We start from the raw sequence: 27,044 nt of genomic DNA, 5'->3' as shown, positions 1-27,044 counted from the left end.
TAGAAAAGAGTACAAAGAAGGGCAACAAGATTGGTGAGGGGAACAAAGAGGTGCTCTTACGAAGAAATGCTTAAGTTGTGCAAATTGCAGTGCCTGGAGAGTAGGCACCTGCGTGGTGATCTGATTGAGGTGTATAAGGACTTGAATGGGTTGAGCATGCTTAATGCTGATGGGATTCTTCTTCTTGCTCAGACTAAGAACCTGATGAGACGCAGTTTCAAATTGAGGAAAGACAGTTGTCGAATAGATGTGTGGAAATTTGCCTTTAGCCAGTGGGTAATTGATTGGTGGAACAGACTTCCATCTTTTGTTGTGAAAGCTAATAGCCTAAATAAATTTAAGGCTGAGCTGGACAGGCATTTGGAACAAATGGGAGGTTGGGTTTTTTTTGACTGATATTGCGTAAGCTTGCTTTCTTGCATCGTATGCCTTTACTAATGCTAATGCTGAAAGTTAAAATCCTCTATTGTATTGTATGACATTAGATTTACTTGTGCTCTATTTCTCTGTAGTCTTCGTCAGTGTCATTAGGTGGCCTGTAACACATTTTTGCTTTCTCGATGCTTATGTCACACCAAGATGACTCAACATTGCATTGTTCCCCCATGTCAACTGGATGCACTTACAGTAGTGCATCAGTTATCTGGAATAATTGATGTCAGACCTTTTCTAGCCAAATTTTCTGGATAATTGAACCGGAATATTTTCTGAATAATTTTTCTGGTAAGATTAATTTAATCTTACCTTAAGATTAAATTAAATAAGATTAATTAAATAAAAAAATTCATAAACCAGTATCGGTTAACAGAAACATTCACTCAGCCATTTTCCTGATTTTTATACAAAACAGGAAAATTAGAAAGATTTTTAAATGCTAGCGGTTTTTTCGACTTACCGATAACAAACACGGACAATCCGTACATCCCAGTAGCATTTGCACTCATTGTAACTCGCTCTTTTCTCATTTAAAAACTTGGTGCAGACATTTCTCTTTTAGTGGCTAGGGTTTTTCTCGGTAATGCTTTCCATGATAAGCCCATCTCATCAACATTATAAACTTGTTCTTTCTCATAATTTGCTATAACTGAAGCAAACTTACTTTTCAAAGGACATCACTGCCGATTCATCTGCAGAAAGTTCCTTGCCTTGAATAGCTAGTTCACGTATACCATGTCTCGGTTTATTATGTTTTTCAGCCTACCTGTGCTTGCCTTAAAATCTTCATTACCTATTAATTTTCGATTGAAATCCAATTCTTTTTCACACAACATTGAGTCAGACACTGGTTCACCTAAACTTCACTCTGAAGAAAACAAAAAAATAAAGTGAGTGCACTCTTTAAAGTGGCATTTTCAGGTTTTAGTATCGTCTTTTTCCTGTTAGATCCTCCTTTACTATCCATAATCGACACAAATTCTGTTATAGCGTTAGAATTTTTCTTGATGTCGTAAATTGTTGAAGTCCCTACATTAAACTCTTTGTAGAGATTTCCTAAATTTTCACCTTTTCTAATTCTTTTAATAATTTCCATTTTTTGTTGCAATGTTAAATCTACATGTTTTCTTTTCATTCACATTTTATGGGATAAATTGAGAAAAATAATAAATCACAACGTTTCGGACTAATATTATTCTTACCGAATCTGGAGCTAAACTAATCTGAAATTCACTCATGGTTTCCGATAAAACCCAGTAGTCCCTGTGATATTTTTCTAAAGCACATTTCTGAAGGCCACATAGAATTCTGTAGGTCACAACCATAAAACAATAAAAACAATTTTTTTATTGTTTTAGGGTTATGATCTATTTGCTGTTTTCGGTTATTTATTGGGCTTTTTGTTTGTACAATCTGTTATAAACAGGTATAAACTCGATCTTTCTCTTATTATAATCAAACTTCAATTTTCAAATGTCACCACAGTAACCGGAGTTTACTGTACTAATGTTAATAAAAAAAAAAATAAAAAAAATAAAGAAAGATCAGCCTTTCAAATTATTCCAGATAACCGACGTTCTACTGTATTTATATGTTTCTTAACTAACAGCATAATCCTTCCTCCCTTCCTATCCTGTCTATCCTTTCTGTACATGTACTCCACAAATTCTAATTCTGCATTCCTTATATCTCTGTGACACCACGTCTCTGATATCCCAAAAATATCCGCCTTTGATGTCTTGATCAGCACTTCAAATTCATAAAATTTATTTACTATACTCCTAGCATGGTGTACATGTACCTATTTTTACTCTTAGTTACCCGAACACAGCCCATATATTTACTTGTTCCCTGATGACTCCCAGCAGTTCTTGAAATCCCCAGCAACTTGCTTTCGAGGCTGTTGCTCATTTCAATAGATGCAGTGCAAGAATCACTGCTTCTGTTGGAATGAGCAGCAGCCAATAGAAGCAGTGCAAGAATCCGCTCTGCTTATGGTTACTGTTAATCTATTAGTCTGTGGATCCCCCTAAGCTAGTAGTTTTCCAACACGCCTAACAGTACCTCAATAGCGTCAGCAAATATTCTTGCACCCTTTATTTATACCATCCCTGTAGAAGCTGTCTCTTCTGTTAAAAAGCACTCGTGTCACCTTTTAATGGGCGTGTCACCTTTTCAATGGCCTCATGATGCAAGGAAGCCTATGGCTTATCCTGCACCAGCCAAGAAAAAATACTAAAAGAAAAGGAAATAGACAACCTATGCTTTTCCCTCCTCCTGTATGTAATTATCCAGCTGACCTTTGAATTTCCCCAAACTGTCTGCCTCTACCACCCATGTAGGTAACTTATTCCAATAATTTGTAACTTTCTGGCTAAAATAAAACTTCCTGCAGTCCAGTCTGAACATCTCTCCCTGTAACTTGAAATTATGGCCCATTGTTCTAGAATCATTTATAACCGTGAAAACTTCATCTTCATTTATTTTACTTTTGCCTCTCAGAGCCTTAAACACCTCAATCAAGCCTCGTCTAAGTTGCCTAGTTTTCAAGCTTTGCAACCCACATATTCAAAGTCTTTCCTCGTATTGATGCCCTTTTGCCGATCTCACCAGGCAAATTATCCCTCTTTGGACCCTTTCACGAAGCACAATGTCTTTCTTTAGATATGGTTTCCACACTTGAACACAGTATTCCAAATGTGGTCTAACAATACCCTTACATAATGGGATGATGATGTCCTTATCTCTGCTAGCAATTGTTTGATAAATAATTGATAGGACACCTTGGACCTTCCTTGTCCCTTTCCTCCACTACTAGCTTTAGTTCAACTCCAAGTGTATAATTTATTTTGGGATTACTGTTCTCCACGTGTAATAGTTTACACTTTGCTGGATTAAAGCATAGCTGCCATTTTTTTGACCATCCCTGACTTCTATCTATGTCACTCTGAAGAAGCTCCACTTGGTGGTGATCATCAACTACTCTACCATTCTTTACATCATCTGCAAATTTAGGCATCATGACCTCTATCTCTTCATCGATGTTATTTATGATAATCAAACATAACAGTGGTCCTAATACTGATTCATGGGGAACCCCTCTTCTTACATCAATCCAATCTGGGGAATAACCATTTATTATACCCCTCTACCTCCTGCCTTGAAGCCATCCAGCTATCCATCTAAGGATTTTCTCTGTGGTGCCAACCTGTTCCAGTTTATGAAGTAACCGTTCATGTGGGACTGAGTCAAATGCTTTGCTGAAATCCAAATAAACAACATCAAAATTATTCCCTAAGTCCAACTCTTGAGTGACCCTGTCAAAATAGCTAACCAGATTTCTTAAGCATGATTTTCCATTTACAAAACCATGCTGAGTATCCTTCAGAATTCTATTTCTATCTAAGTGATCCTGAATTCCATCCGTGATCATTGTCACCATGATTTTCCCTAATACTGAAGTTAGACTGACCGGCAGGTAGTTTCCCATTTCACTCTTTGAACTGCCCTTATGTATTGGAGATACATTGGCACTTTTCCAATCCAACGGAATCACTCCTGAGTCAAGTGATGCTCTCATAATTAGCCTCAATGGTTCAATGCATTCATTTGCCACCTCTCTTAAGGTTATGGGGTAAATTCCATCGACCCCAGGAGCCTTACTGGAGTTTTTTCATTAAATAAACGTGAAATTTCAGCGTTATTAATTACATTTTTGTCAACTTCACTCCCATAATTTCTCATTGACACAAAGGGTTTTTCTTCTGTAGATATCGATGCAAAGTAACTGTTGAGTTCATTTGCAACTTCAGCTGAGTATCTAATACTATCCCACATCCATTATACAAAGGGTACTAGAAACGTTTTGCAATATGACGCAACAATGAATCACAGGAAGCAGCTTGTTGCTGCATGCTGAGACATGTTCATACGTGCATAGTAGCCACCGCGCCAAGTCGATGGGCTCAGTTATTCATTAGTAGTGAGAGTGTAAAGTGCTTGCGATGGCATCGTGGTCACGAAATAAGATAAGGACAGTTTTGCGGTATAATTTCGTGCGTGGTTTAACCATAGACCAGTGCTTAGAAGAAATGACTCTTGCACTAGATGATGATTGTCCACATCATACAACGATATTCAGGTGGTCTAGAGAATTCCAAAGGGGAAATTTCACTCTGGAGGATTCTGAGAGGCCGGGAAGGCCACGAACATCAGTTACGGAGGAAAACGTTACTGCTGTGAGGAAAATGCTTGACGAAAACAGGCGAGTGACCTACCAACAGATAGAGGATACTTTGGGCCTAAATGCACCAGCAATTCGTTCGATTCTGCAAGATCATTTGCACGTGAAGAAACTTTGTTCTCTCTGGGTGCCGCATCAACTGACTGAAGAGCAGATGACACGACGTGTGACTTGGTGCCGGGAGATGTTAAAAAAGTTTGATAAGGGACAATCTCGGTATGTGAACAACATCGTGACAGGTGACGAGACTTGGCTGTACTATTACGATCTGCCGACCAAGGCTCAAAACAAGGTTTGGGTCTTTGATGATGACGACACACCCGTAATTGTCGGAAAATCCCGATCTGTAAAGAAGAAAATGATAGCTGTATTTTTCAAATCGAGTGGAATTATGGAACGTGTCGTTTTGGACATGCAGAAGACAGTCACAGCTAAGTGGTATACTGAACAATGTCTGCCTAAAGTCATTGGATCTATGAAGCACCTGCGGCCAAAGTCAAGAATGGACACCTGGTACCTCCATCACGATAATGCTCCAGCTCACCGCGCCAAAGCCTGCACCGAATATTTGACCACGACAGGACTGAAACTTCTCGAGCACCCTCCCTACAGTCCAGACCTTGCTCCCTGCGACTTTGCACTGTTCCCGCATGTGAAAATGAAGCTAAAAGGGAGGCGGTTTTCCAGTGATGAGGACCTTCTGCGGGCTTGGGACAACGAGTGTGCTTTACTCCCTAGTGAAACTTGGCAGAACTGGTTTAAAGATTGGTTTCGGAGGATGGAGAGGTGTATTGAATGTAGAGGAAATTACTTTGAAAAAATTAAATAAACAAAGCTGTATTGTAAAACTTTCCTAGTATCCTTTGTATAAGAGTCTGATCTGGTTTGTCCTTCTCTTCTTTGCATTTATATATGTGAAGAATTCTTTATCCCCACTCTTCGCCAGTGATTTCTCATAAACTGCCTATTCCAGCCTAACCTTTTCTGTGGCACTATTACAAATCAATTTGTAGTTGTTATAGGCTTCAGTACTTTTTATTGCTCTGTAACTTTTCCATGTCGTCTCTTTCTGCTCGAGTAATCTGGCAACTTACTTATTCATCCAACGTGAAATCTTCCTCGTGTAGTATTTTTTTAATGGTATAGTAGGCATTTTTGCCCCCTGCTAACTTTGCTCAGCAGCTCCCACCCACGCTTTTCTACGTAAAATGTAGAGGTATGAAAGAGTAAGTCAAATCTTTTCTATGTTAAAGACACACTTGTTAAAATGCACAGATCGATTTCTAATGGGGAAATGATTTATGTAATTATTTACTTGTGTATTTGTATTGGCGTAATTTCCCCGCCCACTTGTACTTCGTGACCTGCATCCCTCTTCTCCCATTGACTGTTCCACCACTTGGCATTCTCAAGGTCGAATAAATGGCACTATGTAATTATTTACCTGTTTACATAAGTCACTTAGAAAAAGGTGTTATGCTTTAAGTTCTATAATGCATGAGGAATATTGTTGCATCTGAAACAACAGGACTAAAATATTTACAAATATTTTCAAAAATTTAAAATATTTACAAAATACTAAACTATTTACAAAAATACAAACTATATCAGGACAATGGGTCCCTTCTTATTAATATACTAAAAAACGTTACAATGGAACATCAAATGATACCCGGCTTTGTTGTGTATTAGACAGTGCAGCACACCCATGAGGTTGGTGAACGTTATGGAGGCAGTTGTCTTGCAATGTATTGAACGTTGCCATGCTTCCCACATACATGCTCTACATTGTCAACAGCAAGTGTCTGATTCTGCCCAGTAACCCATTGTGTGCCTTCAATTTAACTTTCACCAAAATCATGCACGTGCTTCACTGTCTAATACATGACCATGCCTAGCATCATTTGATGTTCCATTGTAATGATTTTTTTATATTAATGACAGCTTTTATATATTAATGTCAGGCCTAAATGGATGTCAGATGAATTAATAAGACTCATGGCAGAGAAGAAAAATGTATGGGATGCATATAAATTATCAGGTGACACAGAAGCCTATGGCAGATATAAGCTTGTCTGTAATCAAGTCACAGAGGAGGAGGAGGAGGAGGTTCGGCAGGCGGAGGCAGATTACGAGAAATCTTTTGCAAGGATGCAAAGAAAAACAGCAAAAAGTTCTTTACTTATGTGAACTCTAGAAGGAAAGGAATGAATCAGATTGGACCACTTAACATAGATGGGTTGACTATTGATGATCACGCTAATGTAGTTGATAAACTGAATGAGTATTTTGCATCTACATTCACACATGAGGAGTTATTCAATGAGGGGAATGCCAAAAGTTTATAAAACTCCAACAGGGAGCAAAGTGATTTTGTAATAACTGAGAGCAAAGTGGAGAATTGTTGAACTTGGAATTGTTGAAATTGAAGTTAAACATAAGGAAGGCACCTGGAATGGATGGGATCCATCCAGTTATATTAAAGGAGGCAGCAAAGGAAGTAAGCAAACCCTTAGCCTTATTAGGAGAGCTTCCTTGGACTCAGGGGAGGTCCCCATGGACTGGAAGTGTGCAAATGTATCACCAATTCACAAAGTGGGTTCAAAAGTTGAGAGCGCCTCTGTATCCAGGTGGGAAGGAGCAGCAGTGCGTAGCACATGCTTCTTGATTAGACTTGGGTTCGAGCCCATCACCACCAAATACGGAGGATGCGGAAAGATCAGGGAATGACCACCGCATATCCCCGGAGCAATATGGCCTTAGTTGCTAATGCTCCTAAAAACCAAATAACAAACAAAACAAACATCAAAAGGTGACACAACTAACTAAAGACCTGTTAGTTTAACTTGTGTTCCGGGGAAAATAAGGGAGTCACTGGTTAAAGAAGCATTGCAGGATCATCTAGACAAGACTGCAGTAAAAGTTAAGACAGAGCATGGGTTTGTTAAAGGGAGATTTTGTTTGAACAATTTGATTGGATACTATGGTGTTGTCACAAAGGAACTGAATGTCAAAAATAATTTTGATATCATATACTTGGATTTCTGGAAAGCTTGTGATAATGTTGCACCTATGTAAATCACCTATGTAATTATTTACCTGTGCACCAGGAAATCACCTATGTAATTATTTACCTGTGCATCAGGAAATCACCTATGTAATTATTTATCTGTGCATTTGTAGTTACATAATTGCACCGCCCTCTTCTCCCATTGGATCAAATAAATATCACTAGAAGAAAAACTTTTTAATGTATAGAGAGAGAAGCATTCAATGCTTCTGCAATTAATGTTTTAAGGGTATACATAATTAAATCGTATTCACTCTGTGTGATACCTACCCAGGTAATAGAGGCCATGTTGCATCTTAAGCCATCGTAATTTCCTTCCTGAAATTATAACTCCTTACATTGCCTTTAACTATTGCTTCCTCTCTCTCTCTCTCTCTCTCCCCATCATCCACCATAGAACTCCGTGATCACTTACTGCTACTCCTTCCTGTACTGCCTGCCCTATTATGTCATCTGGTTCATGGGTGACGATGATATCTAGAATATTCTTTCCCTGACATGTTGATATAAATAAGAATCATCTAGATTGTTGATATAAATAAAAATCCATCTTTTTGATTTTAAAATTTTGTCCTCCGTGTGGAGTTTCCTTCCTATTTGCTCCAATCAATTAGAGGCAAATTAAAATCACCCTTAATCACCCATTGATGGTTACTTGCCCCTTTGCATTTGTAGAGGCTCTCACCATTATCTTCACAATCACCTGGCCTGTAGATTTCCCACTCTCGTTATACCTTTTCTTCCAACTATCTCACGCCATACAGATTCTATAGTAGCATGTGAAACTTGTGAATCCGCATGCTTGTGAATCCGGTAAAGCTTTCGTCGTGCTCAGACTGATTTTGATAAGAAGCATGACCCCACCACCCTTTCTACCTTCCCTATCCTTCCTAAATACATTATACATACTATACTGAAACTCATCATCTCCTATCTCCGGGTGGCACCACGTTTCCGTAAGCCCTGTTATTTCAGTGTTACTTGTCCTAACCAGCAGTTCGAATTCACTCATTTTATTGATGACACTTCTGACACTGTATAAACAATTAAGACTTAGTGTTCTTGTATAGTTAACTACCCTGACCCACCCCTTAAAGTTATTTAAGCTCGCTTCCCTGGAATTAGCTACGCTGAAATGAGTAGCTAATGAAATGTTTCTCATTGGCTACTCAAATGTTTCCCACTCATTTCAAATGTTTCTACCCTCAGAACATCTTACTAATATGTTCTGTTGTGGTAACAAACAAGAACTCTTGAGGAATATGCAAGCGTTACTTTGACCAATATTATCAGATAAACGCATATCTATATTGCCCCCAAAGTAGCAGTTTCCCTGGACCTTTAAGGTATCCTGAATAATACTGGCAAAAACTCTTGCACCACCTTTGTTTAAATGTATCCCTTCTCTACAAAACAGATTCCATCTACCAAAAAATCCAGGCCAAGTTGATAGAAATTTCCCCCCAAAAGCCTTGCAGAGTCCTTCAGTTCTTGAGTTAATCCACAAGGCTTTCAGAATATAATTCCTCTTATCATGCCTGGGCAGAATTGCAGATACAGAAATTAGCATTAGCATTAGTAGAGGCATTTGATGCAAGAAAGCAAGCTTATGCAGCATCAGCCAAAAAAAAAAAAAAAAAAAAAACCACTTCCACTTCACCCTTCTGTTCATTCAAAATACCTGTCCATCTGAGCCTTAAACTTATTTAGGCTATCAACCTCCACGACAAGGGATGGAAGTCTGTTCCACCAACCAACTACCCGCTGGCTAAAGGCAAATTTCCGCACGTCTGTCCTACATCTGTCTTTCCTCAAATTGAATTTATGCCCTCTCAGGTGATTATTCTGAGCTAGAGGAAGAATCCCATCAGCATTGAGCATGCTCAAACCATTCAAGGCTTTATATACCTCTATCAGATCACCGCGCTGGTGCCTAGTCTCCAGACATTGTAATTTGCAAAACTTAAGCCTGTCTTCGTAAGAGCACCCCTTTGTTCCATTCACTAATCTTGTTGCCCTCTCTGTACTCGTTCCAGCAGCTCTACATCCTTCTTGAAATGAGGCCTCCAGACCTGTATACAGTACTCTAGGTGTGGCCTGACCATTGCCTTATACAAGGGAATAATCACCTCCTTATCCCTGCTGGAAAAATTCCTGTATATCATTGACAATACTCCATGAGCTACTCTTGCAGCCCGTCTGCACTGCTCAGAGAACTTCATATCTGCCTGCACAACCACCCCCAAGTCCCTTTCATTCTCTACCACTGTCAGTGTAGTACCACAGAGTTGATACGTTGCTCTGGGGTTGCTGTTTCCCATGTGTAGTACTTTACATTTGTCAATGTTAAACTTCATTTGCCACCTCTCAGCCCATCTGCTCAACCTTTCCAGATCCTGTTGCAGCAGTATAGTGTCAGTAGTGTCCTTGACACCCTGCCAACCTTTGTATCGTCTGCAAACTTGGACATTAAGCTTGATATACCATCATCAATATCATTTATAAATACAGAAAACAATAATGGACCCAACACTGAGCCCTGAGGGACTCCACTAATAACATTAGTCCACGATGAGCAGTGTCCATTGATTACCACTCTCTGTCTTCTCTCCCTCAACCACCCCTTTGTCCATAGCAGCAATTTGCCTCCAATGTCACACTGCTCCAATTTGTGTAGCAGTCTTCCATGTGCAACAGTATCAAAAGCCTTTCTAAGATCCAAGAATAATATCAAAGCGATTCCCTGCATCCAGTTCTTTTGTAACTGCATCATAGTATCCAATCAAATTGGTCAGGCAAGACTTCCCCTTAACAAAACCATGCTGTGTCCGAGCTATAACTGAAGTCTTGTCTAAATGATCCTGCAGTGCTTCTTTAACCAGTGCCTCCATTAATTTTCCTGGAACAGAAGTTAAGCTCACAGGTCTATAATTACTTGTGTCAGCCTTTGATCCTCCTTTGTGAATTGGGGTCACATTTGCACATTTCCAGTCTATGGGTACCTCCCCTGAGTCCAAGGAAGCTCTCATAATTATGGCTAAGGGTTTGCCTACTTCCTTTGCTGCCTCCTTTAATATAACTGGATAGATCCCATCCACCCCGGGTGCCTTTCTTGTGTTTATCTTCAACAATTTCTCCTCCACTTTTACTCCCAGTTATTTCAAGATTCTGTAGCTTACTGCTAGAGTTGAATATACCTCTGGCATTCCCCTCGCTGAATAACTCCTCATGTGTGAATGTCGATGCAAAATATTCATTTAGTTTGTTAGCTACCTGAGCAGGATCATCAACAGTTGACCCATCAATATCAAGTGGACCAATCTGATTCATCCCCTTCCTTCTAGAGTTTACATAAGTAAAGAACTCTTTGCTGTTTTTCTTTGCATCCCTTGCCAAGGATTTCTCATAATCTGCCTTCGCCTGCCTAACCTCCTTTGTAACTTGGTTGCATATCAACTTGTATCTATCATAGGTTTCTGTGTCATGTGTTAATTTGTAAGTATCCCATGCATTTTTCTTCTCTGCCATATGCCTCATTAGTTCATCTGACATCCATTTTGGCCTAAACCTTGAACAATATTTCTTAGTTGGTATGTAAAGTCTAGTTGCTTCCAAGATAAGTTCTTTGAATGCTTCCCATTTTGAATTTGCTGTTGGTAACATCATCAGTTGGTCCCACTGTATAGAATTTAAATACTGTCTCAGTCCATCGTAGTCGCCTTTACAGAAGCAATAACCCTTCCCTTTACCCCTAATGGTAGTTACCTCTTTGAGTAAATCCCACTTCAGCACACTGTGATCACTGGTTCATTTATCTGCAGATTCTTAATGCATGAAGAATCACTGCTGATAATCAAATCAAGAGTATTACTCCCTCTAGTTGCCTCCCGAACATGCTGATGTTGAAAACAATCATCCAATAAATCCACAAAAGCCCTGCTAGTGTGTGAGTGACCAGCCCCCAAATTCCAGTCAATATCTGGGAAATTAAAATCTCCCATTATAAGATTCTCTGATTTACTGGCCCACTCTATTTCCCTGTACAGTTTCTTATTATACTCATCAGAGTCATTAGGCTTATAGCACACTCCTACTCTCAATTTTGATCTCCCAATGCTTATGTCACACCAAACTGACTCAACACGGCACTGTCCAGCGATGTCGGCTGGCTTCAGTTCCTTGGTTTTTATGTGTTTCTTAACTAATAGCATAACCCCTCCCCCCTTCCTATCCTGTCTATCCTTTCTGTAGACGTTGTACTCCCCGAAATTGTGACCTAACACGCAGCCTTTCTTCAGCAAAATTTTGTATGCTTAATGTCATTAGTCCCCACATGAATAATAATATTCTCTTTACCCACCTTAAAATCTGACAGTCTGTTGGTGACATCATTTTGCATTAATCTTTTATTCATTTTAATTTCTGGAGAGTATCACACGGAAGTGTTCTATGTATCACATTGAGGTAAATTTCTCTTATTCTTCTACAAATATTTAACCATTCTTCACATACATAAACTTTGTGAAAATATCACTCAATATAAGAATTACAACACTCTCTGCATTTTCTCTGGTAGTCTTTCCAGGCAGTGAATGCACTTTGATAAAAATCAGGAAGCTGATGTTCACACACCGATATTTAATTTCAGAAATCATTTTCAGAAATGATTTCAAAATCACTTTCAAACACTTAACCACACAGATAACCCTTCTGTCCACAAAAACAGAAAAACATATAATGGGGGTGAGGTCACAGCTATAATGAGGTGAAGCTTTACTCAACCCAGACTTGTCAATCTTTGACAGTGTAATCTGTGCTATGTGCGGACTTGTGTTACCCTGATACAACTTGATGTCTGCTGATTCAATTCAGATCTTTTGGTTTTCAGTGCTCATTTCCAGGGAGTAGTAGCTGTGTTGATGGTTGTTCCACTTTCTAAGAAATCGATAAAAATTGTCATTTTGATCCCAGAAGAAATTGGTTATAAGTTTTGTTCAATGATTTAGAAAGTTTTGGCTCTTTGTATACAGATGATGTCGAGTGGACCCATTTCATTGATTGTCGTTTGGTTTGCTGTCCACACATTCTAAGCCTTCCTTTATATGTGTATTGATTTTTAGTTGTTGCTGACCTGGTCACCTTTCAGTTTATAAATTTCAAACTATATTTCATGCATTTAAACTAAATTTCCCTTGATCAGTGCAAAAATTATTAATAACTTATAGTTGATCTTTTAGTTAATGTCTTAAATCTTAACACACAATTTTTACAATAAAATCGTATTATAATGACATAATATTTATACTTGTTATAATGACTTCAGATTTAAATGTGAAAAACTAAATTCATAAGTTAGGGAAAAGTGATACTGGATAAATGTTTACTAGTGTTTAATTGAATAAATATTAAACTTTTCTCTTTTCAGGTAGTGACAGCACTGGGTAAAACTTGGCATCCAGAACATTTTAGTTGCACACATTGTAATCAAGAACTTGGAACAAAAAATTTCTTTGAAAGGGATGGTGAGCCATATTGTGAGAAAGATTATCACAATATATTTTCTCCACGATGTGCATATTGTAATGGTCCAATTCTTGATGTAAGTAACTTAAACTTTAAAAGGGTAATCTTTCATTTTATATCTGTGTATAAACATTTAAACTGAGAAAATATATATATAGAAAAATCTTGGTATAATGACACCAGAACTACTAACAAACTACTCATTTTAACAAAATTTATAGAAAGTTGATGCAAAATTGTGCATCAACTTTCTATAAATTTGCTCAGATAGCAAAATAGCTATCTTAGCAGGATCATCAACAGTTGACCCATCAATATCAAGTGGACCAATCTGATTCATCCCCTTCCTTCTAGAATTTACATAAGTGAAGAACTCTTTGCTATTTTTCTTTGCATCCTTTGCCAAAGATTTCTCATAATCTGCCTTTGTCTGCCTAACCTGCTTTGTGACTTGGTTACAGAACAGCTTATATCTGTTCTTTTTTCGAACAGATATAAGCTGTTTCGAATTCGAACTGCTGGTTAGGAAACGTAATGCTGACATATGACATAAAAGGGCTTATGGAAACATGATGTCACCGGAAATAGGGGATGACGAGTTTCAGTACAGTACATACAATGCATTTAGGAAGAATAAGGCAGATAGGAGTGGTGGGGTCATAGGCTTCTGTATCATGTGTTAATTTATATGTATCCCATGCATTTTTTTTCTCTGCCATGTGTCTCATTAGTTCATCTGACATCCACTTTTTTTTTTTTTTTTTTATGAGAACCCCAAACACGAGAGGTATTATAACCTGTAGTACTTAGTACCGTGCTAGGGTTGGAGGTTGAGAAGACGAAAGAAGATATTTGTTGATATTGGACTTGAACTTCTGTAGATTGTATTTTTCAGGAAATACGTATGAAGGAAGGTTGTTCCAGAAAACGGCAGTTGAATGAATAAATAAGGAAGATGAAAAGTTGGTTCTGTGGGTTTGAAGTTGGACAGTAAATGGATGTTGGCTGGTGGCGGCACGTGTTCGGACTGTTTCGAAAGAGAGAGCGGGAATTATAGAAGCCAATTCAGAAGAACAGTGCCCATGGAAGTATCTGTAGAAGAGGCATGCAGCAGAAACAGTGCGTCTATGAGAAAGCGAGTGGAGAGACTCTGTTAGAGATGAATCATTAATTAACCTAACTGCCCTCTTCTGAATGGAATCAAGAAGCCTGAGAGAGGTTTTGGGGGCACCACCCCAGATGTGGGAACAATATTCCATGGCAGGGCGGATTGCGATTTATACAGAGTGAGCAGCTGTTTGGGAGAAAAGTAACGCCGAGAGCGAAAGAGAAAACCAAGTTTTTTAGATGCAGAGGAAGCAATATTTGTAATGTGCTTGTGCCAGGAGAGATTAGAAGTCAGGGTAATCCCCAAAAGAGAGATATCATTTTGCCTAGAAATCGGGAGTGTCACTAAAGATAAGCATAGGAGCAGAAGAATCCTTTTTGCGGGATATAAGACAAGATTGAGTTTTAGAAGGGTTGAAATCAACTAAGTTTTCTTTGCCCCACTGGAGAATTACCTGAAGATCGGCATTTAAGGAATTGGCAGTAGATTTTCGAGAACTTGAAGCTGATTGAGCTGGACAAGGTTTCTCAAAATGGAAAGTTGAATGCAATGTGCTATCATCGGCAAAACTATGGATAGGATTTCCAGTCAATGGAAGAAGGTCATTGATATACAAGAGGAAAAGAGTGGGGGAAAGAACTGAACCTTGGGGGACACCGGCATTAGTGGAGAAGTTAGAAGACAGAGAGCCATCTACCATCACCGTCAGTGAGCGATCAGAGAGAAAACTGGATAACCAATTACTAAAAACAGTTGGCAAACCATAAGATGGAAGCTTGTTTAGAAGACCTTTATGCCAAACACGATCAAAAGCCTTTGAGATGTCAAGAGCAACTACTTGTGTCTCACCGAACCTTTCCATTGAATTAGTTCATAAATGGATAACATAAGCCAGAATATCACCAGTGGATCGACACTGACGGAATCCATACTGGCGATCGTTGATCAGACGGAAGGTTTCTAGGTAGTTTAAGAGTTGGCGGTTAATTGATTTCTCCATTACTTTAGAAAGAGTAGAAGTAACTGCAATGGGACGATAATTGGATGGGAGGGATTTGTCACCCTTTTTAGGAATTGGCTGGATATGAGCAAATTTCCAAACAGAAGGAAAAACACCTTTGGAATAAGAAAGTGAAAAAAGGCAGCAAAGAATAGGAGTAAGTTCAGGAGCACAGGTTTTGAGAACAAGTGGGGAAATACCATCAGGACCTGGAGCTTTCTTAGCATCAAGATTCATCAAAATCCTTCTGATATCCTTTTGACGGAAGACCACAGGAGGCATTGAATGGAGCGTGTTAGGAATAGTGGGAGGTGTTTTACCAAGATCATTAATACATGAGCTCGAAGAAAAATGGGATGCTAGCAGGTCAGCTTTATCCTTGACTGAAGTGACAATAGAACCATCTGGTTTGGACGGAGGTGGGAGCAGAGATGGGCAAAAGTTGCGGCCAATAGCTTTGGCAAGAGACCAGAATGCTCGGCTACTATTAGGGCAAGAAGCAACTTTTCTACTCTTAGCCTGTTCAAACTCTAGTTTGGACTGATTAAAAACTGCTTTACAATCCTTGCGAGCTTTGGTGTAGGCAGAAAATGAAACTGAAGAATTAGAAACAAGCCAATTACGATATGCAATATTCTTCTCTTGGACAGCTTTAGCACATTTATTGGAAAACCAAGGTTTAATTAAAGGACGAGATTTTAAAGTGGAGTGTGGGATAAAGGATTCCATTCCTGCAAGAATAATTTCACTGACACGATCTGAGCAAACGTTGACATCAGAAGTTTTGAAACAGTAATCAGACCAAGGAAAAGAAGAAAAGAAGTCTCGCAGGTCATCCCATTTTGCATTCTTGTAATGCCAAACAATACGAGGTTGGGAATAGCCATGAGATAAAGGTTCCATTGGAGAAGAGACAATCACCAAGTTGTGATCTGAAGTGCCTAAAGGACCTCTCACTTCAACCTTGTACTTAGAAGGGTTGTTTGTGAGAAAAAGATCAAGCGTATTGGCTGTATGATTCGGATTGTCCGGTATTCTTGTAGGTAAATGAACAATCTCTGCTAGGTCATTAGTAATTGCAAAAGCCTTAGCATCTCGACCTGCTGGGTCGGTGTGACTAGAAAACAGAAGCCAGCTGGAGTTGTGAACGTTAAAATCACAAAGGAAAATTACCTCACTGTTAGGAAAGTTGGACTGGAGAAAGTCAAGTTGCAAAGAGAGGAAGTCAAAGAGCTCCAAGTGATTAGTGGAGATGGGAGAACAGTAGAGAAAACAGATGAATTTTACACAATGAGGTAGAGAGATTTTAAGCCAGAGAAGATCAAAGAGAGGAGATTCCAAATTGCCAAGTTTGACAGGGAATATCAGAACGGACATATGCACAAGTACCACCTTTGAGTCGAAAGGAATCATACAGCAAATAATTTGGACATCTGAGATGAGCAGTAGTTGAATCAACTGATAACTGAGATTCAGTCAGAAAAAGTACATGGGGTTTGGAAGACTGCAAGTGGAAATGGACATCATTGACATTAGAATTGAGACCACGTATATTTGTGAAATGAATTAGGAAGTCCTTGGGAGGTTTAGATCTTTTCGCAGATAAGCTTGCTCTATTATTTTGACAATTCATGGTGTATTCAATAGTAAGAAAAAGTGGGTCGGACATGCTGTATGAAGTAATGAAATTTTTGGATATGGCGTACATGTGGTAAGAATATACCCAGATCCTTGACATAACGTGGCCTCGACAATGCTCCCCGCATACACACTACTCGGACTCCCTCCAGTCACTATCTGGCAGAGTAGAGGTAGCAAGATTATACACTAGCTGATACGGAAGCTTCCTAGAGAGTTACCATTAGGTTCAGTCCGGTGTACTAACTAGCGGCCGGCCTGCGAACACCGTTTTAGAGCTGTACCCTCGAAATATAAGGAATATTGGTTCTCGCCACGACATTCATCATAACCTCAAAAATCATCAATCATACTGCATGATGGAAGAGATAGGGAAGGGTTGGCCGGAACTTAGCTCTAGAGACGAAACATGGGTTCCACCACTTCAAGCCTCCAATATGCAAAGTGGTGGTATTTCACCGATTGATGAGAGTCATCTACCACCTAGTACTGCCTGGTAACATAGAGGGGCGGTGTTCCTCCATGTGGTGTGGGTGCCACACTTCGACCCCTGCTTACGTTGGTTCACACCTGGGTGATCACCCACCATGTACTTGTGCATGAAGGTTATACCCAGGATTACTAACAGTCCCACCATCGTGAAGGTGCAAGCAGAGGATTTGGCTGTCATAGACCATCCGGACTTCGCCGAAATTGGGTCCACTTTGACTTGAGTGTCACCCGAATATCAGTTCCATCAGCGTTTTAGACTCCCAGGTAGAAAGAACAGCTTGTCTGGGATATCTGAGAGAATGTCCGTGACAACCTTAAGGACTTAGGCTTAAACCTTGAACAATATTTCTTAGTTGGTATGTAAAGCCTAGTAGCTTCCAAGTAAGTTCTTTGAATGCTTCCCATTCTGAATTTGCTGTTGGTAACATCACCAGTTGGTCCCACTGTATAGAATTTAAATATTGTCTCAGACCATCATAGTCGCCTTTACGAAAGCAATAACCCTTCCCTTTACCCCTAATGGTAGTTACCTCTTTGAGTAAATCCCACTTCAGCACACTGTGATCACTGCCACCTAGTGGTTCATTTATCTGCAGATTCTTAATGCATGAAGAATCACTACTGATAATCAAATCAAGTATATTACTCCCTCTAGTTGTCTCCCGAATATGCTGATGTAGAAAACAATCATCCAATAAATCCACAAAAGTGTTGCTAGTGTGTGAGTGACCAACCCACAAATTCCAGTCAATATCGGAAATTAAAATCCCCCATTATAAGACTCTGATTTACTGGCCCACTCTATTTCCCTGTACATTTTCTTATTAGCATTAGCATTAGTAGAGGCATTTGATGCAAGAAAGCAAGCTTATGCAGCATCAGCCAAAAAAAAAAAAAAAAAAAAAAACCCACTTCCACTTCACCCCTCTGTTCGTTCAAAATACCTGTCCAGCTGAGCCTTAAACTTATTTAGGCTATCAACCTCCACCACAAGGGATGGCAGTCTGTTCCACCAACCAACCACCCGCTGGCTAAAGGCAAAATTTCCGCACGTCTATCCTACATCTGTCTTTCCTCAATTTGAATTTATGCCCTTTCAGGTGATTTTTCTGAGCTAGAGAAGAATCCCATCAGCATTGAGCATGCTTAAACCATTCAAGACTTTATACACCTCTATCAGATCAAAAGACTCAGCATCTCAACCAGTTGGGTCGATGTGACTAGAAAACGGAAGCCAGCTGGAGTTGTGAACAATAAAATCAACAAGGAAAATAACATCAATGTTAGGAAAGTTGGACTGGAGAAAGTCAAGTTGCAAAGAGAGTAAGTCAAAGAGCTCCAAGTGATAAATGGAGTTAGCATTAGTAGAGACATATGATGCAAAGAAAGCAAGCTTATGCAGCATCAGCCAAAAAAAAAAAAAAAAACCCTTTCACTTCACCCCTCCGTTCGTTCGAAATACCTGTCCAGCTGAGCCTTAAATTTATTTAGGCTATCAACTTCCACAACAAGGGATATAAATCTGTTCCACCAACCAACTATCCGCTGGTTAAAGGCAGATTTCCGCACATCTATCCTACATCTGTCTTTCCTCAATTTGAATTTATGCCCTCTCAGGTGATTATTCTGAGCAAGAGAAGGAATCCCATCAGCATTGAGCATGCTCAAACCATTCAAGGCTTTATACACCTCTATAAGATCACCTCGCCGGTGCCTAGTCTCCAGACACTGTAATTTGCAAAACTTAAGCCTTTCTTCGTAAGAGCAACCCTTTCTCCCATTCACTAATCTTGTTGCCCTTCTCTGTACTCGTTCCAGCAGGTCTACATCCGTCTTGAAATGAGGCCTCCAGACCTGTATACAGCACTCTAGGTGTGGCCTGACCATTGCCTTATACAATGGAATAATCATCTCCTTATCCCTGCTGGAAAAATTCCTGTATATCATTGACAATACTCCATGAGCTACTCTTACAGCCCGTCTGCACTGCTCAGAGAACCTCATATCTGCCTGCACAATCACCCCCAAGTCCCTTTCATTCTCTACCACTGTCAGTGTAGTACCACAGAGTTGATACATTGCTCTGGGGTTGCTGTTTCCCATGTGTAATACTTTACATTTGTCAATGTTAAACTTCATTTGCCACTTCTCAGCCCATCTGCTCAACTTTCTAGATCCTGTTGCAGCAACATAGTGTCAGTAGTGTCCTTGACAACCCTGCCAACCTTTGTATCATCTGCAAACTTGGACATTAAGCTTGATATACCATCATCAATATCATTTATAAATACAGAAAACAATAATGGACCCAACACTTAGCCCTGAGGGACTCCACTAATAACATTAGTCCACGATGAGCAGTGTCCATTGATTACCACTCTCTGTCTTCTCCCCCTCAACCACCCCTTTATCCATAGCAGCAATTTGCCTCCAGTGTCACACTGCTCAAATTTGTGTAGCAGTCTTCCATGTGCAACAGTATCAAAAGCCTTTCTAAGATCCAAGTATATAATATCAAAGTTATTCCCTGCATCCAGTTCTTTTGTGACTGCATCATAGTATCCAATCAAGTTGGTCAGGCAAGACTTCCCCTTAACAAAACCATGCTGTATCTGAGCTATAACTGAAGTCTTGTCTAAATGATCCTGCAGTGCTTCTTTAACCAGTGCCTCCATTAATTTTCCTGGAACAGAAGTTAAGCTCACGAGTCTATAATTACTTGTGTCAGCCTTTGATCCTCCTTTGTGAATTGGGGTCACATTTGCACATTTCCAGTCTATGGGTACCTCCCCTGAGTCCAAGGAAGCTCTCATAATTATGGCTAAGGGTTTGCTTACTTCCTTTGCTGCCTCCTTTAATATAACTGGATAGATCCCATCCACCCCGGGTGTTTATCTTCAACAGTTTCTCCTCCACTTTACTCCCAGTTATTTCAAGATTCTGTAGCTTACTGCTAGAGTTGAATACACCTCTGGCATTCCCCTTGCTGAATAACTCCTCATGTGTGAATGTCGATGCAAAATATTCATTTAGTTTGTTAGCTACCTGAGCAGGATCATCAACAGTTGACCCATCAATATCAAGTGGACCAATCTGATTCATCTCCTTCCTTCTAGAGTTTACATAAGTAAAGAACTCTTTGCTGTTTTTCTTTGCATCCCTTGCCAAGGATTTCTCGTAATCTGCCTTCGCCTACCTAACCTCCTTTGTAACTTGGTTGCATATCAACTTGTATCTATCATAGGCTTCTGTGTCATGTGTTAATTTGTAAGTATCCCTTGCATTTTTCTTCTCTGCCATATGCCTCATTAGTTCATCTGACATCCATTTTGGCCTAAACCTTGAACAGTATTTCTTAGTTGATATGTAAAGCCTAGTAGCTTCCAAGATAAGTTCTTTGAATGCTTCCCATTTTGAATTTGCTGCTGGTAACATCATCAGTTGGTCCCACTGTATAGAATTTAAATACTGTCTCAGTCCATCGTAGTCGCCTTTACGGAAGCAATAACCCTTCCCTTTACCCCTAATGGTAGTTACCTCTTTTAGTAAATCCCACTTCAGCACACTGTGATCACTGCCACCTAGTGGTTCATTTATCTGCAGATTCTTAATGCATGAAGAATCACTGCTGATAATCAAATCAAGAGTATTACTCCCTCTAGTTGCCTCCCGAACATGCTGATGTAGAAAACAATCATCCAATAAATCCACAAAAGCCCTGCTAGTGTGTGAGTAACCAGCCCTCAAATTCCAGTCAATATCTGGGAAATTAAAATCTCCCATTATAAGACTCTCTGATTTACTGGCCCACTCTATTTCCCTGTACAGTTCCTTATTATACTCATCAGAGTCATTAGGCCTATAGCACACGCCTACTCTCAATTTTGATCTCCCAATGCTTATGTCACACCAAACTGACTCAACACTGCACTGCACTGTCCGGCAATGTCGACTGGCTTCACTTCCTTGGTTTTTATGTGTTTCTTAACTAATAGCATAACCCCTCCCCCTTCCTATCCTGTCTATCCTTTCTGTAGGCGTTGTACTCCCCAAATTGCAGTTCTGCATCCCTTATATCTGTGTGACGCCACGTCTCTGATATCCCAGCAATATCTGCCTTTGATGTTTTGAGCAATACCTCAAATTCATCAAATTTATTTACTAAACTGCTAGCATTGGTGTACACGCAAGTATACCTGCACCTGTTTCTATTCTTAGCTACCCTAACACAACCCATGTGTTTACTTGTACCGCAATGGCTCCCAGCAGTCTCTGAAATACAAATACCATGCATCTTGTTTTTCAGAAACCGTCAAGTAGGTGTGCGAATGGAAAGCATAGATTCTTTGGCTTCCTTTGATGCTGACACACTTGCCAGCACTCCATCTTTTTTTATGGAGAAAATGTCTTTTTGGCTCATTTTGACCCTTCTCTGTCTCATTTTTGTAATATAAAATATATAGACAATGTAAAATTTATGAATTTCTGTTTACTTTTGTAATGGTGTCAAGTATGGTAATCTACATTTTTTTTAATTTATTTATTTATTTACTTTGATCAGGTGTGGTAATCTACATATTTTTTTTTTATTATTTATTTACTTTATTACATTTTATTTTATTTGGGATAATGCATACAGCAACTCCCTGACCCACGTAAAGGTCGCGTTCCACGGAACTCTACGTAAGTTGGAATTTTCCCCATACTTGTGCAGCACTTGCAACTGTACTTGCTGAATTGATTGAATCAAAAAAGAAATGTTCGACAAACATGTAAATAGAATTATTTATTGTATTTATTCAATTTTTTATCTCATGCTCTGGAAAATTTACAAGCATGCAATTTAAAAAATTTAAAAATTATAAGATTATAAAAAAAAAAGAGAGGAGACAGAGGCATAACGTCAGAATGCCAGACATAGCCGAGTGGTCAGAGCAAGAATGCATAACATGCGTTCCTTGAGTGGAACAGGGTTCAAGCCCGTGACTACTAAATACGATAAATATTTGTATCGACAGTTTATTGTAAACTCTACTGACTTGGTTGTCGTGCCGGAGTATAAATAGAAAATTTAATTTTAAGTTTTACTTCTCGAGCATCGTTGCCAGAATCAATGTCTTCAGCTGATAAGTACATCGCTGCGGAGGTTGAGGGCTGTGGAGATTTAGAAGGGGTCGGCCCTCAACCTTATGAAAGAACATATTAATGGATGACTGGATGGTGGCTTTTTTCTTCATCGTAGATTTATTTGTAGCAAGCAAGAATATCCTTCTCCCCTCTGTTAACTTTTAAGAATCGTTTGCTGTCAGGATCCGTCTTCTCAAACCTTGCCATTGCCGATGCAATTTCATGAAATTCCATTGCGATCTCTCTGGTGATGAAGCGTCTCTGCTCCTCATTTGGTTCATCTTGAGCTTCGTCAGCATTTTCTTCTTTCACTATTGCTGCCTGCAAGTCAAGTTCTTAGTTAGATAATTCTTTCTCTTCCTCTCTTAACTCCTTCACATCTTAGGCATCGACCTCCAACTGAGGTAGCTCTGCAACCTTTACAATCTTATGTGTAACCTCTACATATGATTCATCTTTTTCTTTCAAATCCTTCAAAATTTTTTACATGCTGTGGGCATATTTTCTTCCATGCGCCCATTTAAACAACTTTTAGTAATTTCCGCCCAGGCCTTATTAATGTGTAAGATGCTGTGGTAACTAATGTAAGATTTCCAAGTCTCTTAACGTAAAATTTTTCTCACTGTCTATTACAGAAAATGTCTGAGTAAACATTGTGTGTAAATAGTATGCTTTTAAATTCAAAATAGCTCCCTGATCCATAGGTTGGATGAGTGAAGTCGTGTTTGGCAGTAGAAATGACTCTCATGTTTGAATTGAAATCATCTAGATGCGTAGGATGTCCAAGAGCATTATCTAATAGAAGCAAAATCTTGAAAGGAATGTCGTTGTCTTTACAATATTTTTCAACCTCAGGGATGAAGTAACATTTAAACCAATCCTCACAAAGAGAGAGAGATATTGTTATCCATGCTCTCTGGTTTGATCAGAAATGCACGGGTGGGGTGGCTTTATTGATACCCAACTTTTAGTAATTTCAATGGGTTGAGCACGCTTTTAATGCTAAAAGAAAATAGACAACCTATACAGTTCCTTCCTTCCACAGGTAACTATCCAGCTGACCTTGAATTTCCCCAAACAATCAGCCTCAACCATGTAAGTATTATTCCAGTAATTTATAAATCGCTTGCTAAAATAAAACTTCCAACAATACAGTCTAAATGTCTCCCCCCTCCCATAACTTGAATTTATGGCCCCTAGTTCTGAACTCATTTATTTATTTCCACATTCATTTTACTTTTGCCACTTAGAGCCTTAAACACCTCAGTCAAGTCTCCATTATGATGCCTAGTTTCCAAGCTGTGCAACCCACATGTTTGAATTCTTTCCTCATATGGATGCCCTTTTTCTGATCTCACCAAGCAAGTTAGCATTGGCATTAGTAGAGGCATACGATGCAAGAAAGCAAGCTTATGCAGCATCAGCCAAACAAAAAAACCTCCCATTTTCACTCCTTCATTCGTTCCTCAAATGCTTGACCAGTTCACCCTTAAATTTATTTAGGCTATCAACTTCCACAACAAAAGATGGAAGTCTGTTCCACCAATCAGCTATCCGCTGGCTAAAGGCAAATTTCCACACATGCCAGAAGATTATCAAATGTTAACAGGGAGCTAAGTGATTTTGTAATAACTGAGAGCAAAGTGGAGGAGAAATTGTTGAAGTTAAACATAAGGAAGGCACCTGGGGTTGACAGGATCTATCCAGTTATATTAAAGGAAGCAGCAAAGGAAGTAAGCAAACCCTTAGCCATAATTATGAGAGCTTCCTTGGACTCAGGGGAGGTCCCCCATGGACTGGAGGTGTGCAAATGTATCACCAATTCACAAAGGAGGTTCAAAAGGTGACACAAGTAACTACAGACCTCTTAGTTTAACTTGTGTTGTGGGGAAAATAATGGAATCGCTGGTTAAAGAAGCATTACAGGACCATCTAGACAAGACTGCAGTAATAGTTAAGACACAGCTTGGGTTTTTCAAAGGGAGGTCTTGTCTGACCAAGTTGATTGCTTACTATGATGTGGTCACAAAGGAATTGAATGCCAAAAATAATTTTCATATCATATACTTGGATTTCAGGAAAGCTTTTGATACTGTTGCACATGGAAAGCTGCTGTATATAAATTGGAGAGGTATGGCATCAAGGGTAAGTTGCTACAATGGATAAAGGGATGGTTGAGTGGGAGACAACAGAGAGTGGTAATCAGTGGATACTGCTCTTTGTTGTTGTTGTTATTTGGTTTTTAGCAGCATTAGCAACTAAGGCCATATTGCTTTGGGAATATGCGGTGGTCATTCCATAATCTTTCCGCATCCTCCGTATTTGGTGGTGACGGGCTTGAACTCCGGTCTAATCAAGGAACGTGTGCTACGCATTCGTTCCTTGCCACTTCCCTTCCTTCTGCTCCTTCCCACTTGGCTACGGAGGTGCCTAACTGCACTTCGTGGACAAATGTTATTAGTGCAGTTCCCCAGGGTTCGGTGTTTGCAGATGATACAATGGTTGGCAGGGTTGTTAACAACAATAATGACAGTATGCTACTCCAACTGGATCTAGATAAGTTGGAAAATGGGCTGAGAAGTGGCAACTGGAGATTAACATTGACAAATGCAAAGTACTGCATGTGGGTAGCAATAACCGAAGAAAAACGTACCAACTGGGTGTACTACATTCAGGGAAGTGGAAAGTGAAGAGACCTGGGGGTAATTGTGAAGCCAAATATGAAGTTCACTGAGCAGTGCAGACGGGCTGCCACGGTATGTCATGGAGTCTTGTCAATGATATATAGGAATTTTGCTAGCAGGGACAGGGAGGTGATAATCCAGTTATACAAGGCAATGGTCAGCCCACACCTAGAGTACTGTGTACAGGTCTGGAGGCCTCATTTTAGGAAGGATGTAGAGTTGCTAGAAAAGAGTACAAAGAAGGGCAACAAGAATGGTGAGGGGAACAAAGAGGTGCCGTTACCAAGAAAGGCTTAAGTTCTGCAATTTGCAGCACTTGGAGAGCAGGCACCTGCGAGGTGATCTGATTGAGGTGTATAAGGCCTTGAATGGGTTGAGCAAGCTGAATGCTGATGGGATTCTTCATTTTGCTCAGACTAAGAACCTGAGGGGGCACAGTCAAATTGAGGAAAGATAGTTGTAGAATAGATGTGCAGAAATTTGCCTTTAGCCAGCAGGTAGTTGATTGGTGGAACAGTGTTCCATCTTTAGTTGTGGAAGCTAATAGCCTAAATAAATTTAAGGCTCAGCTGGACAGGCATTTGGAACGAATGGAGGGATGAAATGGAAGGGGTTTTTTTTTTTTTTTTGGCTGATGTTGCATAAGCTTGCTTTCTTGCATTGTTTGCCTCTACTAATGCTAATCTGTTCTACAACTGTCTTTTGTCAGTTTGAATCTGTGCCTCCTCTGGTTCTTAATCTGAGCAAGAGGAAGAATCCCATCAGCATTCAGCTTGCTCAACCCATTCAAGGCCTTATACATCTCAATCAGATCACATCGTAAGTTCCTACTCTCCAGGCACTGCAATTTGCAGAACTTAAGCCCCTTTGTTCTCCTCACCAATCTTGTTGCCCTTCTTTGTACTCATTCCAGCAACTCTACATCCTTCCTAAAATGAGGCTTCCACATTAGAGTCATGCCACACCTAGAGTACACAGTACTCTAGGTGTGGCATGACCTGCCCTGCCCTGGCACCCTCCTCTGCACTGCTCAGCTAACTTCATATTTGACTGCACAATTACCCCCAGATCTTTTTCACTTTCCACTTCCCTGAGTGTAGTACCACCCAGTTGGTACGTTTTTCTTCAGTTATTGCTACCCATATGCAGTACTTTGCAGTTGTCAATGTTAAACTTCAGTTGCCACTTTTCATCTCTTTTGCCCAAATTATCTAGATCCAGTTGGAGTAGCATACTGTCTTTACTATTGTTAACCACTCTGCCGTGCCTTTTATCATCTGCAAACTTGGACATTACACCTGATTTACCTTCATAAATATCATTGATAAATATACAAAACAACAATGGGGCCCAACACTGAACCCTAGGGAACTCCACTAATAACAATTGTCCACGAAGATCAGTGTCCACTGATTACCACTCTCTGTCGTCTCTCGCTCAACCATCCCTTTATCCATTGTAGCAACTTATCCTTAATACCATACTTCTCCAATTTTTACAGTAGTCTTCTATGTGCCATAGTATCAAAAGCTTTCGTGAAATCCAAGTACAGGCATACCTCGGTTAACGTTACCTCTGATAACGAAGCTTCGATATAACGAAGTCCGCAATTTCAAGCCCCATTTAACATAAAAAATATTCCAGTTTAATCACCTGAAATCTAAACAAGCTAAAGAAATTACGGAAACCTTTGGGGCTTCTTATGGTTGGTTCGAGAAATTTAA

The 27,044-nt window shown here is 39.6% G+C and overlaps 1 protein-coding gene across 5 annotated transcripts in view; it reads left to right on the top strand.

Moving 5' to 3' along the window:
* The window catches only part of LOC150085123 (paxillin-like), a 273,123-nt gene that overhangs the window by 233,819 nt on the left and 12,260 nt on the right, over window positions 1–27,044 (top strand). For all 5 annotated transcript variants that reach the window (XM_090373882.1, XM_090373881.1, XM_090373884.1 and 2 more), the window contains exon 7: window positions 13,174–13,347. In XM_090373882.1, the coding sequence (XP_090230008.1) occupies window positions 13,174–13,347 (174 nt within the window). The remainder of the gene's footprint in view (window positions 1–13,173; window positions 13,348–27,044) is intronic.

Source organism: Mastigoproctus giganteus, chromosome 5, assembly GCF_048544385.1.
Source record: "Mastigoproctus giganteus isolate SK-2022 chromosome 5, ASM4854438v1, whole genome shotgun sequence".
NCBI lineage: Eukaryota > Metazoa > Arthropoda > Arachnida > Uropygi > Thelyphonidae > Mastigoproctus > Mastigoproctus giganteus.
Note: the sequence above shows the minus strand (reverse complement) of the source record. Positions and strands in the feature narration are given on the sequence as shown.